The sequence below is a fragment of the Anomaloglossus baeobatrachus genome, chromosome 6 (assembly GCF_048569485.1).
Source record: "Anomaloglossus baeobatrachus isolate aAnoBae1 chromosome 6, aAnoBae1.hap1, whole genome shotgun sequence".
Classification (NCBI taxonomy): domain Eukaryota; kingdom Metazoa; phylum Chordata; class Amphibia; order Anura; family Aromobatidae; genus Anomaloglossus; species Anomaloglossus baeobatrachus.
Window position 1 is genome coordinate 159,714,471 of NC_134358.1, and position 19,253 is coordinate 159,733,723.

The window sequence follows — 19,253 nt, forward strand, 5'->3', positions numbered from 1 at the left end:
CGGTGCAGTTGATGTGGGGAATGAAAGCCACACACCTGTGGAGGACTGGCAATCAGGGTCAGATTAGGCTATTTAACGGAGTAGTTTTCTCTTGTTACTTGCCAGTGGTCAATGTCTCCTGTGTGTTAGGTCCCCTTCACACGTCAGTGATTCTGGTACGTATGTGCTTTTTTTATACGTACCAGAATCACTGACATACGCAGACCCATTATAATCAATGGGTCTGCTCACACATCAGTGATTTTTCACTGAACATGTCTCCGTGCAGCGTACACGCGTGTCCGTGATTCTGCACGGAGACAAGTCAGTTTTTTTCTGGCATCACTGATGACCCACGGACCACACTATGGTGTGATCCGTGTGTGATGAGTGAAACACGTACCAGAAAAACACTGACATAAAATAATAAACATTTTCAACTCACCTTTTCTGTGACGCACTGTGCAGCCTCCGCTCTCTGCAGCTCCTGCCCGGCTCATGAATATTCATTAAAGCAGGAACAGCCGACCCGGAAGTAACTGCAGAGAGCGGTGGGCGGACGCTGCAGAGCCGAGAAGTTCAGCACCGTGGACAGCAGGAGCGAAGGCAGGTGAGAAATGTCCATTTGCAATCACGGATCACACATGGACAACCCACGTGTGCCGTGAATCACGGAACACGGAGGGACATGTGCATGTTTTACGCGTCAGTGAAGAACGTCAGTGTTTTTCACTGATGCGTAAAGGGGGCCTTAAGGACATTCTGTAACCAGCTCTGCTCACTACCAGAACTCCTCTCAGATAAGTGGTCTTTGTACCTCTGCTGTTTGTTTTCCACTTTCTTGTTGTTTTTTCTGCTTTGATACCAAGGCTTGATGCCTATTTTGTCTGTGTGGAGTTCTTGGTGGAATGGGATCATTCCCTTCTGGGAGTGTCTGTATACTTAGCTCCATGATTCTGCAAGGTATTGTGTTTGTCATGCTTGGTATTAATTCAGTCCCTCATCTGTATTAGTATTTTTGGATCCCAGTAACATCAGAGTGCTGATACAGTGGGGGAGAGGTTGTGTGACCTCAGGATTTTTCCATATCATAAGTGCTGGTATATATTAAGGGTTTTTACGGCTGCAGACAGTTGCTCTTTCCTATAAAGGTAGTTTGGGCCTCACCTTTGCTGATATCTGTCTTTTCTGGCTTTGTATTGTGGTTTTCTATATCACTGTGGCCTTTACATGTGGGGGGGCTATCTATCTTTGGGGACTACTCCGAGGCAGATTAGCTTTCTTATATCTCTATCTGTGAGATAATTTGGTTTTCCGGCTTTGTTGAGGCGTCCAGGTCATCGTAGGCACACCCCACGGCTACTTCTAGTTGTGTGTCAGGATTAGGTCTGCAGTCTGTTAAGTTTCCAGCCACTCTGATAACTCTTTGGGATGCCGTATTTTTTGATCCTCCTCGGTTCCTGAATCATAACACAAGCCCTTTGTAATTATAAAATTAAGCCCTGTAGCCCAATCCCAAGAGCGTGTAATATGCTCACTGTCAGGATTCGGCTCTGCTTGCTGGTTCCAGTAGTCATCATATGGCCACTCCACTCATGCGATCTTCATATTTACGGTCATGTGACAATTAGCTTTTCTTCTTGCTGCTGTTTTTTTTTTTTACTGAAAATGAGAATTAGGAAGAGCAGCTCATCATCACATGACTAAGTATGATTGGTCACATGACGACTACTCAGACCGCTTTGGGGGAGAGAGTGGAGTACAGAAGTGGAGTTTTTCAAGAGTGGACAGTGGGATTATTACTGCTTACTTATTCCTCAGCGCCATTAACCCCTTCACGACCTTGGACGGATCTATCCGTCCAGGATCGTGTCCCGTTAAGCCCCGCCCCCTGCGGCGGGCAGGCGGCATGGATCGGCACACATATCAGCTGTTTTCAACAGCTGACATGTGTGCCTGCTAGCCGCGGGTGGAATCGCTTCCACCCGCGGCCATTAACCCCTTAAATCTTGCTGCCAAAGTCTGGCAGCAAGATTTAAATGCGCGCGGCCATGTTTGTTACTTACCGCCGCCCCCACCGGAAGTCACGTGTGTTATCACGTGACTATCGGTGGTTGCCATCGTAGCACAGGGTCATGTGATGACGCCTGCTGCTACGATGTTTCACTTTCGTTTTCCCTCGGCCGAGAGCAGAGGGAAAACCAAAGTGACTGAATCTGCTGATTACAGCGGTATTGCTGTGATCAGCAGATAGCGATCAGCGATCGGATTGCTGATTGCTATAGCCCCCTAGGGGGACTAGTAAAATAAAAAAAAAAGTAAAAAAAAAAGTTTTAAAAAAATTAAAAAAAAAACAAAAAACCTAAAAGTTCAAATCACCCCCCTTTCCCCCCATTGAAAATTAAAGGGTTAAAAAATAAATAAATAAATATACACATATTTGGTATCGCCGCGTTCAGAAATGCCCGATCTATCAAAATATAAAATCAATTAATCTGATTGGTAAACGGCGTAGTGGCAAAAAAATTCCAAACGCCAAAATTACGTTTTTTTGGTCGCCGCAAGTTTTACGCAAAATGCAATAACAGGCGATCAAAACGTAGCATCTGCGCAAAAATGGTACCATTATAAACGTTAGCTCGAGACGCAAAAAATAAGCCATCACTGAGCCATAGATCCTTAAAAATAAGAACGCTACGTGTTTCGGAAAATGGTGCAAAACGTGCGCCACTTTTATTGGACAAACTTGTGAATTTTTTTTAACCCCTTAGATACAAGTAAACCTATACATGTTTGGTGTCTACAAACTCGCACCGACCTGAGGCATCACATAGATACATCAGTTTTATCATATAGTAAACACGGTGAATAAAACATCCCAAAAACGATTGTGCGATGACACTTTTTTTGCAGTTTTTCCACACTTTGAATTTTTTTGCTGTTTTCCAGTACAATATATGGTAAAACCTATGGTTTCATTTAAAAGTACAACTCGTCCCGCAAAAAACAAGCACTCATATGGCAAGATTGTCAGAATAATAAAAAAGTTACGGCTCTCGGAAGAAAAGGAGCAAAAAACAAAAACGCAAAAACGGAAAGTGCCCGGGGGCTGAAGGGGTTAAAAGGCAAATCAGAGGTTAAGGGGTTAAAAGGCTATTTTACTCTTCAGACGCTGGGGGGCGCTATACCCTTATTCCTGACTGCCGTTAAAAGTGGCACTGAGTAATAAGACCTAACTGCCGCTGTTTAAAGGCATATCAGCCGTGGTTATGAAACGTTTAAAAAGAGGTGAAATACTGTGTGCACGGGGATGAGCGCCATCAGCCCTATAACCAGTGTCCGCTCATTAGAGCTCTTCATACGCAGTCACTGACTGATCTACACCACTATCACCGTGCACTGTGCGCTGCTGAAAGTCGAGGTCAGTCACTGTGCAGTTACATCAGCCAATCAGGCCTCACAGCACAGGCACGTGATGCAGGGTGTCACGTGATGCTACACTAGAGTCAGTCACAGTTGCTCTCTGAGGAGCAGGCGGGAGTGGCCGCCATTTTCCCTACGTCTAAACCCATTTACTTAATTTATGTCATTTCATAAATGAAGACAATCACCAGTCACCTGGAAACCAGGAGACTTATTCCCCCTCGGCCTGAGCTAGACCATCTATCAGGATATGTGGGGGAGCTCAGTGATCTCCCTACTGAGTGGTCTTTGTAGACCACTCCGTCTTCTGAATGAAGATCGAGCTGCTTCACCAAAACGCGTAATAAATAATGGAGTAAGTCACGTAGTCAGCACTTGGTACGTTCCTATTCTTTTGCCTGTGTCCTCAGCGAGCGAGCTCGTGTGTGAGGCTCAGCCGCGTGAGCGCCCGACAGAGGCTCATAATCCTTTCTGCGCACATTGGTGCAGTCACCGCTGCTCAGTTAGTTACACTCTTTGCACTCCCCTCTGTTGGGACATACCAAGTCTGTGAGCGTTGTTCACTGCGCACAGCATTGTGGGATCTCTGCACAGCGGAGCGTGTCACCGCTTGTGATAGGGGTGGAGATAACATACAGTGCGAGTGTTTGGTGTGTAGAACATTTCGTAGTGAACCTATACACGCGCAGGCTATTCCGACGTCCTAACACACGTTATGCGGAATTAAAAACGTGTGTGTTCGGTTTCTGGTTTAGCTCTGCTCTGGAGGGGTCTGCGATTTCCCCCTGACGTAGCCGCCTTTTGGTTTCGCCCAGGAGCGTGCTGCTGTATACGCGCGGTGAGGGGGCTGTGTGTTCCAGCCGTTGTGTCTCCGTGAGGCCTCCGGGGTCCGGACTTCCTTGTTCCTGCTTTCTGCCTGCGCTCTGCCACAGCTTCCCAGCGATATGTCGGTGGCCTTCGCAGCTCCGAGGCAGCGGGGGAAGGGCGAGATAACTCCCGCCGCCATCCAGAAGGTAACACAAAAGGAACAGGCAGCAGTGTGCGGCACACAACGGGCTGTGCTGGTCCCAGGCAGGCTCCTCCACAGCCCTGTGCTGAGGTGCTAGAAGGAATGATTAGTGATTTACAGGGCATGAAGGGTTAACTTAGGACCAGCGCTGATGGCTGTGTACTGTGCCTGGTATCCAGCTGAAAAGGACTCTGGTCAGGGTTGTAGGGAGCTGCTGATTGGCTGCCATGTAGTGCTGTGTCTGGTATGCACCTGAAAAGGACTCTGGTCAGGGCTGTGGGGAGCTGCTGATTGGCCGCCCTTTAGCATCATTGGATGACAGCACTGTCCCCATTGAATTCACTGAGGTGTCGAAAACTGCAATGAAAAATGCTAGTTGTTGTTTTACATGCGTTTTGGTGCATTTTTCTGACTAGACTCCAGGTCAGCGGGGATTGATCGCTGGTATTTGGCCAGATACTTATCCCCAAATAAAGTCTATAGGGACCAGAATCGGGCGCAAAGGGGTAGGAGGAAGTGCTTCATACTCACCGATTACCGGGCGGCTGACACACTGCTACCGCTGCAGCTCTTTCATCTTCCAGAGCTGGCCGCTCATAACATATTCACTCCTTCCCTGGTCAGCTGTGATTGGTTGCAGGTAGAAGTGCCCCCACACTGAGTGACAGCTGTCTCACTGCAACCAATCACAGCCTCCGGTGGGCGGTTCTATATCGTGCAGTAAAATAAATAATTAAAAAAAAAACTGAGTGCGGTCCCCCAAATTTTGATACCAGCCAAGGTAAAGCCACATGGCTGATGGCTGGTATTCTCAGGATGGGGAGCCCCACAAGCCTAAAAATATCAGCCAGCATCCACCCGGAAATGCCACATCCATTAGATGCGACAGTATCGGGACTCTACCCGGCTCATCCCCATTGCCCTGGTGTGGTGGTAATCGAGGTAATAAGGAGCTAATGGCAGAATACCCCTCATCACTAAGCTGTAAGTGAAAGTAAATAAACACAATCACCCAGAAAATCCTTTATTTGAAATAAAACAAAAAATCACCGTCTCTCACCACTTTATTAACCCCTAAAACACCCCTCCAGGTCCGACGTAATCCACATGAGGTCCCATGACTCATCAGCTCTGCTACATCTGATAATCACAGCAAGCGGCCATAGAACAAGACTGCTCACTGTGAGGGTCAGGCCGCAAGTGAAGTGAGCTGCTGGGATCAGCGGTGACTCCAGCTGTCACCGCACATCACCTGACTAAAGTCACTGCTCATTTCAGTCACAGGTGATTTGCGGTAACAGGTAGAGGACTCCAGCTATCACCGCACATAACCTGACTGGAGTCCTCCACCTGTGACCGCATATCAGGCCGCTGCTGCAGTGAGCCGCGAGATCAGCGGTGACGTCACTCGTAATTTGTGGTGTAACCTGAGTGACGTTTACCGCTAATCCCGCGGCTCACTTCAGTAGAGGCTTGATAGGTGGAGGATTCCTGCGGGGGTTTTTTTTTTTATAGGCCAAAAGCGCTGCTCTTTTTTTTACCACAAAGATAAAAACGCTGCATCTTTGTGGTAAAAAACAGATGCAGCGTGCGCACATAGCCTAAGGCTTCAGGAGCAGTGCATACAGCCCGAACAAAGGCTTCAGGAGCGCACCGTCCCCAAGGAGACATGGGAGTGCATACAGCCCAAACTAAGGCTTTAGGAGCGCACCGTCCCAAAGGAGACATGGCAGTGCATACAGCCCAAACTAAGGCTTCAGGAGCGCATCGTCCCCAAGGAGACATGGGAGTGCATACAGCCCAAACTAAGGCTTTAGGAGCGCACCGTCCCAAAGGAGACATGGCAGTGCATACAGCCCAAACTAAGGCTTCAGGAGCGCATCGTCCCCAAGGAGACATGGCAGTGCATACAGCCCAAACTAAGGCTTTAGGAGCGCACCGTTCCCAAGGAGACATGGCAGTGCATACAGCCCAAACTAAGGCTTCAGGAGTGCACCGTCCCCAAGGAGACATGGCAGTGCATACAGCCCAAACTAAGGCTTCAGGAGCGCACCGTCCCCAAGGAGACATGGCAGTGCATACAGCCCAAACTAAGGCTTCAGGAGCGCACCGTCCCCAAGGAGACATGGGAGTGCATACAGCCCAAACTAAGGCTTCAGGAGCGCACCGTCCCCAAGGAGACATGGAGACATGGGAGTGCATACAGCCCAAACTAAGGCTTCAGGAGCGCACCGTCCCCAAGGAGACCTGGCAGTGCATACAGCCCAAACTAAGGCTTCATGAGCGCACCGTCCCCAAGGAGACCTGGCAGTGCATACAGCCCAAACTAAGGCTTCAGGAGCGCACCGTCCCCAAGGAGACCTGGCAGTGCATACAGCCCAAACTAAGGCTTCAGGAGCGCACCGTCCCCAAGGAGACATGGGAGTGCATACAGCCCAAACTAAAATCTGCCTGAAGAAATTGTGTGAACATATCCTGAGGCTACGTGCCCACGATCCGCAAATGCTGCGTCCTGGGCGCAGCATGTTCCCCTCCTGCAAGGCCATGAGTGCTCTATGCAGGAAACCGCAGCGGCCTGTGCCCACGATCAGGGTTCAGGCAGCTGCGGACTTTCTCTCTTCTGTGAACGGCGCTCGTCAGTCTGTAGCATAAATTGACATGCTGCAGCTCAGGAAACAGTCATAAGGTCTGTGCGGCAGCAGCTCCTGGCAGAAAACATAACAAAACTCAGAATAAGGCTTCGCAATACTAGTGGTCATCGCAGAGTCTCAGGAGGCAAGGAAAAAGCCCATACTTGTGGGACTCCACTAAGAAGCAAGATCACAATACCCACCTATGTATGAGGACCCAGGCAAAAGTACAATTTACATGCCTCCCTGAAGGTGACAAACTGGCTGCGAGTCCCTGAAAACCTCTCCGGGAGTGGCAGCTTGGTTCTGGAGATCCAGGAGCTAACACTAATTGCGTTGGTGTAGCAGACTGAACCTGTTGTTGAACCACCCCCCTTAATTCTGCCACCTGAAGGGATAGTGCCTGCAACTGTCTCGAAAGTGAGGTTGTGGGATCCATGCTAAATTTTTAATTGGACCGATGATAATGTCACTGGGTATGACTGGATCATTTAGGAACAGGAATGTAAAAGGAGCCCTCAGGTTAGGCTGACCACAGGCGTCATCCTTCAGTGCAATCCACAGTTAGTCTATTAGGCTAGTTTTACACATCCGGCTTTTCGCTGGATTTGGCGGACTCCAGTACAGTGTAATACAATACAATGGCAGCACGGCAACTTACAGGTCACATGCTCCGGTCATATGACAGCATGTGACCGGAGCTTGTCGCTCTGCCATTGTACTGTATACACTGTACTGGAGTGTGCCGGATCCGGCAAAAAGCCGGATGTGTGAATCTAGCCTTACTCCCCACCGTGGGGCTGAGAACTTTGGTTGGTTGTCAAGTGAAAAGCCAAATCCATGGTCCATATGGTTTATGTCCGGCATCTCTTTCTAGAGCCCAGGTTTTTGGCTTCCTATAGTAAAACGTTATGCTATATAAATGGGTGGCATTCCAGAAAATGTTGGATGCTCAGTGCTTCTCCATGTTACCACTGGTGTCTTGTCTGTGCCCTCTTCGCTGTGACGGATGCATCTTCCCACTTCCATTGCTCTTTTCTGTGGAGTTCTTAGCGGTCAGTGTGCGGCAGAGCTGGCGGATGTGTCTAGACGTCATTGCATCTGTTTGCGCTGGAAACATCCCCATTGGAAGTTAAAGCTGTGTAAAAGCAGTTGTGGATCTTGTCACCAATTATTTGGTGAATGGAAGGAGCTTGCTCCTTAATGGAACTGCAAACGTCTCAGATATCAAATAGGCAGGATGGTTAAGGGCTCCACCAAAGTAATTAAAAATTAAAAACAGGTGTTTCGGATCCTGTCTGGTTCCTTCTTCAGGTGTTGCACAAATATAACTTAACGTGTACGTACAAATAAGAAATTGTGGAAACTAGTAACAATTTTGGGAATACAAACTTGCCGAAAATGCTCTGCTTACTGACGCACCTGACCTGGGCAGGAGGCATGCTGGGAAAGGAGCGCTCCACGACTTCCAATGGGGAATGCCTCCCATGAAGGTGTAGCCCCGAATCATTATAACAGAAGTGTAGCACTGTAGTTTTCAGTGTATTTCAATTTTTCTGTACAAATATTTGTAGTTCAAGTATAAGGATTGTAAAGCTGATACAACTCATGTCTGTGCCTTATGGATGTCCATGGGGGAGGGGGTCTGCCACCACTGGGAGGGTGTATTGACCTTCATGAGGCCACTGCCTAAAAATAAGCAATTTCCTCTCATATTAATGTCCTGCATTTACTTTGTTTTACAGATGTTGGATGAGAATAATCACCTAATTCAGTGTATCATGGATTTTCAAAACAAAGGAAAGACGTCTGAATGTTCACAGTAAGTAACAATGGAAACTGTTCTACTGCCCTGATCTTTGTGCTTTGTGTATTGTGTATTACGACTGTTGAGCTGGTGTCACACACAGCGACAACGACGTCGCTGCTACGTCACCATTTTCTGTGATGTTGCAGCGACGTCCCGTCGCTGTGTGTGACATCCAGCAACGACCTGGCCCCTGCTGTGAGGTCGCCGGTCGTTGCTGAATGTCCAGCTTCATTTTTTGGTCGTCACTCTCCCGCTGTGACACACACATCGCTGTGTGTGACAGCGAGAGAGCGACGAAATGAAGCGAGCAGGAGCCGGCACTGGCAGCTGCGGTAAGCTGTAACCAGCGTAAACATCGGGTAACCAAGGGAAGACCTTTCCCTGGTTACCCGATATTTACCTTCGTTACCAGCCTCCGCTCTTGCTGCCAGCGCCGGCAACTGCTCTGTGCACATGTGGCTGCAGTACACATCGGGTAATTAACCCGATGTATACTGTAGCAAGGAGAGCAAGGAGCCAGCGCTAAGCAGTGCGCGCGGCTCCCTGCTCTCTGCACTGTGACATGTAGCTGCAGCACACATCGGGTTAATTAACCCGATGTGTACTGTACCTAGGAGAGCAAGGAGCCAACGCTAAGCGTGGCTCCCTGCTCTCTGCACATGTAGCACAGCGACGTTATGATCGCTGCTTCTGCTGTGTTTGACAGCTAAGCAGCGATCATAACAGCGACTTACAAGGTCGCTGCTACGTCACAGAAAATGGTGACGTAACAGCGACGTCGCTGTCGCTTAGTGTGAACCCAGCTTTAGGGTCAATGCGCTCCCCCCCCCCCCAACATGTATCAGCTTGTTAAAAAAGCACCACCCCATGAAGGGTTTTTTTTTTTTTATATTAAAGCATAACCAATGTTAATTTTTATTTCATAAATCATTAGTGCACATGAAAATAAGCAACGTTGTATCTTATCTGAGAAATCTGCTTCTTTCTCTGCTAGACTTGATCAGTCATTATCAAAATTCTCAATTCTGAGGTAAAATCTGTATTCAGTGAAGACTTTCCCATTACTGAGAAGAGATAGCAGATGTTACTGATGTGAATCGATGATGATGGAGGGAGGAGCTACAGGCAGAGCTCCGCCCCCTCCTACCTCTTCTATCTACATAGGATATGGCAGTTGGTGCTGATGAGATTCTATCTCAGTAATGGGAAAGTCTTCACTGAATACAGATTTTACCTCAGAATTGAGAATTTTGATAACGATTGATCAATTCGGGCAGAGAAAGAAGCAGATTTATCTGATATATTTCCATGTGTACTGTTGACTTATGAAATCTAAAAATGAAAGTAACTGTTACTCTTTAATCGTATATATGTGCATGCAGTGTAGTTTGTATGTGTTAATATGCTCACCTACAGCCGCCACCTTTGGGATTCAGCGCCATTCTGCTCCTCTAAGTGATGTTACCATCCTTCAGACTCTCCGACTTGCTCTGTATGTGAGCTAGCTGGAAGTCTCTTTCACAGTGTAAGTCTATGGAGCCTCATTGTGATGCTTAAAGGGAACCAATCACCAGGATTTTCCTGTAAAACCTAAAGCCAGTGCTATACTGGCACTATCAGGCTGATTCTATACATACCTGTAGTGGTCAGCTCAGATGTTTAGGTTTTGAAATCCAAGAAAGTAAAGTTAGTAAAATGAGCAGCTTGTTGAGTGACACTTGCACTGGAGAAGATCATATATTCATAGTTATCTCCTCCCCGTTAGAATTAGCATAAGCATTATACAAATGACTCACTTTGTCTAGCAGGACCTGTGGTGAGGTCATACCCATGTCACCTGGTATCCAGCTTTTGTGGCTGAGGCCCCGCCCCTTCTGGTCACATCGGTATGACCTCACACAGGTCCTGCTAGACAAATTGAGTCATTTGTATAATGCTTATGCTAATTCTAACGGGGAGGAGATAACTATGAATATATGATCTTCTCCAGTGCAACCGTCACTCAAGAAGCTGCTCATTTTACTAACTTTACTTTCTTGGATTTCAAAACCTAAACATCGGAGCTGACCACTACAGGTATGTAGAGAATCAGCCTGATAGTGCCAGTATAGCACTGGCTTTATGTTCTACAGGAAAATCCTGGTCATTGGTTCCCTTTAATAGCCTTGGGTGGGAAAAGCCACTCCCAGGTGTCGCAGAGCTGAGCGTGACCCATAGGCTATGTGCGCATGTTGCGTATTTGCATGCAGTTACGTTGCGATCTGCACCGCATCGTAACTGCATGCGTCCTTTGTCCCCTGCATAATCTATGAAGATTATGCAGGAGACGTGCACACGTGGCGTATTAGAGCGCAGGGGAATTTTTACTGCATAGGTTATGCTGTAAAAAAATAAATAAAACAATTTTTGTATTTTTACAATTTCAACGCTTTTTTCTTTGTCGCTCCATTGGGAGACCCAGACAATTGGGTGTATAGCTTCTGCCTCCGGAGGCCACACAAAGTATTACACTTTAAAAAGTGTAACCCCTCCCCTCTGCCTATACACCCTCCCGTGCATCACGGGCCCATCAGTTTTTTGCTTTGTGTTGAAGGAGGCAGACACATTCACGCAAGCTCCACATTTTAGTCAGCAGCAGCTGCTGACTTTATCGGATGGAAGAAAAGAGGGCCCCTAACAGGGCTCCCGGCATGCTCCCTTCTCACCCCACTCTGGTCGGCGGTGCTGTTAAGGTTGAGGTACCCATTGCGGGTACAAAGGCTGGAGCCACATGCCGTTATCCTTCCCCATCCCTTAGGGGCTCTGGGTGAAGTGGGATCCTAACCGGTCACCATACACTGGGACCGGGCTCCCTCCGCAGCCCCTGGGGGAATCTGACGGACAGGAGACCGGGTATCATCAGGGACAGGCCCTGCTCCTCTGAGGTACTCTGTGTCCCCTTGGGGACGGCGCATAGAGCGCCTGTGTAACGGACGCTGCAGCAGCTGCTGGGTGTTTTGTGTCGCCGGGACTACCGCGCCGACCGCGCTTGTTTGCCGGCCGCGCTAATAAATTTAGTCCCCGGCTTTTGCGGCCTAGTACCGCATACTCCCGCCCCCGGGCCTGCCAGTCAGGGGTAAGGGCGGGACGCTAGACTGGACGTCAGCGGTGAGGGCTGGAGCATACTTAGGTATCCTCCTCCCCCCTCACTGAGCACTGCGGGGCACCAGATTCCCGCACTTTCTGAGGCACGCCCACGGCTCCCTCCTCCTCTCAGAACGCTGGCAGCCATTGCTATCAGCACTTTTGCCGGTGGAGAACTTCAGAACGAGCTCCACAGCTCTGGGAGGCCCAGGCAGGGAATCTGGTGGACCGTACAGCGGTAGCATCCGCCAATTCAGTGGCAGTCCGCAGGGCCATGTGGCTACGCGAATGGAAGGCAGACTCTGCTTCCAAGAAGTTCTTAACCGGTTTGCCATTTTCTGGCGACCGTCTGTTTGGCGAGCAATTGGATGAAATCATTAAACAATCCAAGGGAAAGGACTCGTCCTTACCCCAGTCCAAACCAAACAGACCTCAGCAACGGAAGATACAATCGAGGTTTCGGTCCTTTCGGCCCTCAGCCAGGTCTCAATTCTCCACGTCCAACAGGCCACAGAAGGGCCAGAGGAACTCTGATTCATGGCGGTCTAAGTCACGTCCTAAAAAGACCGCCGGAGGAACCGCCCCCAAAGCGGCCTCCTCATGACTTTCGGCCTCCCGAAACCGCATCCTCGGTCGGTAGCAGGCTCTCCCGCTTTTGCGACGCCTGGTTGCCACATGTCCAAGACCGATGGGTGAGAGACATTCTGTCTCACGGTTACAGGATAGAACTCAGCTCTCGTCCTCCGACTCGTTTCTTCAGAACATCTCCGCCCCCCGAGCGAGCCGATGCTCTTTTTCAGGCGGTGAGCACTCTGAAGGCAGAAGGAGTGGTGATCCCTGTTCCCCTTCAAGAATGGGGTCGCGGTTTTTACTCCAACTTGTTTGTGGTGCCAAAAAGGACGGATCATTCCATCCCGTTCTGGACCTCAAACTGCTCAACAGACACGTGAAAACCAGACGGTTCCGGATGGAATCTCTCCGTTCCGTCATCGCCTCGATGTCCCAAGGAGACTTCCTAGCATCAATCGACATCAGGGATGCTTATCTCCACGTGCCGATTGCACCAGAGCATCAGCGCTTCCTGCGTTTCGCCATCGGAGACTAACACCTTCAGTTCGTGGCACTGCCTTTCGGCCTGGCGACAGCCCCACGGGTCTTCACCAAGGTCATGGCAACAGTGGTGGCAGTCCTACACTCTCAGGGACACTCGGTGATCCCTTACTTAGACGATCTTCTAGTCAGGGCACCCTCCCGGGTGGCATGCCAACACAGCCTGAACACTGCTCTGGAGACTCTCCAGAGGTTCGGGTGGATCATCAATTTCCCAAAGTCAAAATTGACACCGACTCAATCGCTAACTTACCTCGGGATGGAGTTTCATACTCTCTCAGCGATAGTGAAGCTCCCGCTGGACAAACAGCGTTCACTACAGACAGGGGTGCAATCTCTCCTTCGAGCCCAGTCACACCCCTTGAGGCGCCTCATGCACTTCCTAGGGAAGATGGTGGCAGCAATGGAGGCAGTTCCATTTGTGCAGTTTCATCTGCGTCCACTCCAATGGGACATTCTCCACAAATGGGACAGGAGGTCGACGTCCCTCGACAGGAACGTCTCCCTCTCTCGGGCAGCCAAAGCCTCTCTTCAGTGGTGGCTTCTTCCCACTTCTCTGTCGAAAGGAAAATCCTTCCTGCCCCCATCCTGGGCTGTGGTCACGACGGACGCGAGTCTGTCAGGGTGGGGAGCAGTCTTCCTCCACCACAGGGCTCAGGGTACCTGGACTCAGCCAGAGTCCTCCCTTCAGATCAATGTTCTGGAGATAAGGGCAGTGTATCTAGCCCTCAAGGCGTTCCAGCCGTGGCTGGAAGGCAGGCAGATCCGAATTCAGTCGGACAACGCCACGGCGGTGGCGTACATCAACCACCAAGGCGGCACGCGCAGTCGTCAAGCCTTCCAAGAAGTTCGGCGGATTCTGCGGTGGGTGGAAGCCACAGCCTCCACCATCTCCGCAGTTCACATCCCGGGCGTAGAAAACTGGGAAGCAGACTTTCTCAGTCGCCAGGGCATGGACGCAGGGGAATGGTCTCTTCACCCGGACGTGTTTCAAGAGATCTGTTGCCGCTGGGGAACGCCGGACGTCGACCTAATGGCGTCCCGGCACAACAACAAGGTCCCGGCATTCATGGCACGGTCTCAAGATCACAGAGCTTTGGCGGCAGACGCATTAGTTCACGATTGGTCGCAGTTTCGACTGCCTTATGTATTTCCTCCTCTGGCACTGCTGCCCAGAGTGTTACGCAAGATCAGGTCCGACTGCCGCCGCGCCATCCTCATCGCCCCAGACTGGCCGAGGAGGTCGTGGTACCTGGATCTGTGGCATCTCACGGTGGGTCAACCGTGGGCACTACCAGACCGACCAGACTTGCTGTCTCAAGGGCCATTTTTCCATCTGAATTCTGCGGCCCTCAACCTGACTGTGTGGCCATTGAGTCCTGGATCCTAGCGTCTTCAGGGTTATCTCAAGAGGTCATTGCCACTATGAGACAGGCCAGGAAACCAACGTCCGCCAAGATCTACCACAGGACGTGGAGGATCTTCTTATCCTGGTGCTCTGATCAGGGTTTTACTCCCTGGCCGTTTGCCTTGCCCACTTTTCTGTCCTTCCTTCAATCCGGAATGGAAAAGGGTTTGTCTCTCGGCTCTCTCAAGGGACAAGTCTCGGCGCTTTCCGTGTTTTTTCAAAAGCGTCTAGCCAGGCTTCCGCAGGTACGCACGTTCCTGCAGGGGGTTTGCCACATAGTCCCTCCTTACAAGCGTCCGCTAGAACCCTGGGATCTTAACAGGGTGCTAACGGCTCTTCAGAAATCACCTTTCGAGCCGATGAGGGAGGTTTCTCTTTCGCGCCTTTCGCAGAAGGTGGTCTTCCTAGTGGCAGTCACATCACTTCGGAGAGTGTCTGAGCTAGCTGCGCTGTCATGCAAAGCCCCCTTCCTGGTGTTTCACCAGGATAAGGTGGTTCTGCGTCCGGTCCCGGAATTTCTCCCTAAGGTGGTATCCCCTTTTCATCTCAATCAGGATATCTCCTTACCTTCTTTTTGTCCTAATCCAGTTCACCAATGTGAAAAGGATTTGCACTTGTTAGATCTGGTGAGAGCACTCAGACTCTACATTTCTCGGACGGCGCCCCTGCGCCGTTCTGATGCGCTCTTTGTCCTTGTCGCTGGCCAGCGTAAAGGGTCGCAGGCTTCCAAGTCAACCTTGGCTCGGTGGATCATGGAACCGATTCTTGAAGCCTACCGTTCTTCTGGGCTTCCGGTCCCTTCAGGGCTGAAAGCCCATTCTACCAGAGCCGTGGGGGCGTCCTGGGCATTGCGGCACCAGGCTACGGCTCAGCAGGTGTGTCAGGCGGCTACCTGGTCGAGTCTGCACACTTTCACGAAACACTATCAGGTGCATACCTATGCTTCGGCAGATGCCAGCCTAGGTAGGCGAGTCCTTCAGGCGGCGGTTGCCCACCTGTAGGAAGGGGCCGTTTTATGGCTCTTTTTATAGAGGTATTCTTTTACCCACCCAGGGACTGCTTTTGGATGTCCCAATTGTCTGGGTCTCCCAATGGAGCGACAAAGAAGAAGGGAATTTTGTTTACTTACCGTAAATTCCTTTTCTTCTAGCTCCTATTGGGAGACCCAGCACCCGCCCCTGTTCCCTTCGGGCTGTTGTTCTTTTGTGTACACATGTTGTTCATGTTGAATTGTTCTTTTGGTTCATGGTTCAGTTCTCCGAACATCCTTCGGATTGAATTTACCTTAGACCAATTTATAAGTTTCCTCCTTCCTGCTTTGGCACCAAAACTGATGGGCCCGTGATGCACGGGAGGGGTTACACTTTTTAAAGTGTAATACTTTGTGTGGCCTCCGGAGGCAGAAGCTATACACCCAATTGTCTGGGTCTCCCAATAGGAGCTAGAAGAAAAGGAATTTACGGTAAGTAAACAAAATTCCCTTCTTTTCTTTTTTGTAGTTTTCCCTTACATTACAGTTTCATAACATGAATGTTACTCAAAACTACAACTTGTACAACAAAACCAATCCCTCATAGAACTGTTGACAGAGAAATAAAGGTATTAATATATGAAAAACGGGAAGGCAATGAACAACAAAACTGAAAGTATCCCGTGTCCTTAACTTTGTTAGAGGAAAAACACCAATAATTCTAAGAATAATTCCACGATTGGATGTGATTTTAAAAAAAGAAAAATGTTCCTTTGCGGAGATAATCATATATATATGTGCCCCTGCTGTGTAATTGCCGTGTCTGTACAGGAAATGTTCTACCTCACAAAGAGAATCTGTTGCGATCTCGTGCTATAATGTCTGTATACTTTTTGCTTCCTCCTCTGCCCAAGAGCTGGGATATGATCAGACCATGTCCCTGTACGGTCAGACACATCCATTACACAGTACATATCAGGAACACATATATAAGATTATCTCAGCACAGGAAATGGATGGGTTTTTTTAAAGAAAAAAATGATTGTGGGAATTATAATTATTAATTAAAGATCTATTGATTTAAAATTAACTTTCTTTGTGGGAAAACCCTTTAAAAGGGTTAATGCACTTTGACATAGAAAAGTATCAAATTATAATCCAAGATGGATTTCCATGCTTCTGTGAACAGAAATAATTTGGACCAGATACCCAGATTGTCTGTTGATTGAATACACTCGTTCTTTGGCTTATTAGTTAAAGGGAACCTGTCGCCACTTTTTTTAACGTATAAGCTGCGGCCACCACCAGTGGGCTCTTATATACAGCATTCTAACATGCTGTATATAAGAGCCCAAGCCTCTGTGCGAACATAAAAATCACTTTATAATACTTACCTAATGGTCGTGTGGTTGGCCATATGGGCGTCTCTGTTGTCCGCTGCAGGCGCCTCCTCTTTTGGCCATTTTCGTCCTTTTTCTGAAGCATGTGTGCATGACTCGTCCGATGTCATACACACTCACCGATCCTGCGCAGGCGCACTACAATACTTTGATCTGCCCTGCTCAGGACCTGAATGCTGGAGAGTGTGGATGATGTCGGACAAGTCATGCACCGCAGCTAGAGAAGAAGGAGAACAAAAATGGCCGAAAGAGGCGGCTCCCGCACCGAAGAACGTAGACGTTCATATGGCCAACCACTCGACCGTTAGGTAAGTATTATAAAGTGTTTTTATGTTCTCACAGCGGCCTAGGCTCTTATATATAGCATGTTAGAATGCTGTATATAAGAGCCCGGTGGTGGTGGCCGCAGCTTATAGGGTAAAAAAGTCGTAACAGGTTCCCTTTAAATGTGTTGTTCTTTCACTTAAAATGTGTTTAAAATGTGCTCTAGATGGCATAAATTACTCAGTCTGAAAAGGAGCCAGGGTCAGGGCAGCAATACCAATGCATCAGTAAGGAATGAATTTTGGTATTTAGCACAATTTTGGCCGGTTGGCACCAATCTCTTATCACTAGTTTCTCTGCTTACTCTGAAACAAAGTAAACGCTGCATTCGGCAATGCTCTGATGGCTGCTGTCTGGATCCCTGAAAAGGGTTGAATGTGTCCCCTTTTGAGTCCATTCTAACTTCAATTCTTGCAATGAATGTCTCCATCAGGGGTATACTTGAATCCCATTTCTTCATGGATACACATGGCACTTATCAAAGCACTGCTAAACGCAGTGTGTACCTGTTTTTACGTTGTCGCCATTTGTTGGACATTTTCTGGAAGCACTTAGTTCCTAATTTTAATTTTTATGAAGAATACCTGAGGAATGGGACAATACAGTTATGACAAAATGGTCCAGGATGATTCATTGGGAAAATTTACTAAACACATGTTCAAATACTTCTATTTTGATGTTTTATGAATTGAAGAATTTTCAGGTTTTTTTGTATAATGTGTATTTAATCATTCTTTACTTTTTATAGGTACCAACAGATGTTGCACACGAATCTGGTTTATTTGGCAACTATAGCAGACTCAAATCAGAATATGCAACCTTTACTACCAGCAGTAAGTGGAAAACATAATGGCATTGCTAATCATGGGCAAATAATTTGTAGTATTCATGTATCTGTACCAAATAACAAACTCAATGTAAGTTAATGGGAACCTTGAATAATTTTCCAGACGACCTTGGAAGTGGGTCTGGGAGGGTTGGAAAAAATGCTCCAGTGGATGGAAAAGTGCTGAAACTGAATGGGACCAGCATGAGGAAGATGCCTGGACGCATTCCTTACTCATTTTGTTTTTGGGAATAATGTCAGAGTATTGCGGGGATTAAAGCAGCACTTACTGATATTCCCGAGGCTGTCGTGTTGCTTTCTGGTCCAATCACTAGATCTCATACATGTTCACGGCTTCCCCCTTCCACCCTTTGTGAAACTGTCTGTGATTGGCTTCAGTCATACTGCTGGTGTGTTAGTGTCTGTGATTACGTACCTCATAGTAGCTGTTTGGGGCAGGACGTGCAGTTTAAAAATATAAATAATTTAAAAAAATGACATGGGCGTCCCCTGTGTATTGATACCCAGCACAGATAAAGTCGATGGCTACAGACTGCAGCCTTCAGCTGTGCGCGCTATTTTGGCTTTGTATCAAAATACAAATATATAATTATTAAAATGGTGTGTGGTTCCCCCCCCCAATCTTGATACCCAGCCAAGATAAAGCAAACAGCTGGTGGTGGTTTTCTCAGGCTGGGGAGGCCAATGGTTATTGGGCCCTCCCCAGTCTAAAGATAGCAGCCCGTAGCAACCCCTGAATTGTCACATCCATTAGATGCGACAATTCCGGCAGCTTTACCTGGCTCATCCCGATTGCCACCCCATCATTACTAATCCTGTAAGTAAAAGGAATCAAACCCACAGTTCCTTTATTTTAAATGAAAAAAAAAATACAGACCCTCTTTTTTCCAATTTATTAACCCCAAAAACATTCTCGCAGGTCCAAAATAATCCACACGAGGTCCCACGACGATCAGCTTTGAGCGGTGCTGTCACAGCTGGCGGTTCTAACGGTACCCCAGCTGTGACCGCAGGTGAACTGACCTGAGGTGAACTAAGTGACTTCACCTCAGGTGAAGTCATTGAACTTAATGCCATATTATTGCCAATGTGTGCACATTAAGTATTTGATTGCAGACATTTCACAGCTCATAACCCCTATATTACCCAGATTGCCACAGTACCAGGGCAATTGGTATGAGCTAGGTAAAGCACCGTAATTGTTGCATCTAATGGACACG

General features: G+C 48.3%; 1 protein-coding gene across 3 annotated transcripts in view; it reads left to right on the forward strand.

Moving 5' to 3' along the window:
* The first annotated feature begins 4,074 nt into the window (after nt 1-4,074).
* Nucleotides 4,075-19,253, forward strand: part of SS18 (SS18 subunit of BAF chromatin remodeling complex) — a 139,445-nt gene continuing 124,266 nt past the window's right edge. The window contains exons 1-3 of one of the 3 annotated variants that reach the window (XM_075353333.1): nt 4,075-4,415; nt 8,787-8,863; nt 17,935-18,019. In XM_075353333.1, the coding sequence (XP_075209448.1) occupies nt 4,347-4,415; nt 8,787-8,863; nt 17,935-18,019 (231 nt within the window). In that variant the 5' untranslated portion in view covers nt 4,075-4,346. The remainder of the gene's footprint in view (nt 4,416-8,786; nt 8,864-17,934; nt 18,020-19,253) is intronic. The other 2 variants (XM_075353332.1, XM_075353334.1) reach the window with 2 other exon arrangements.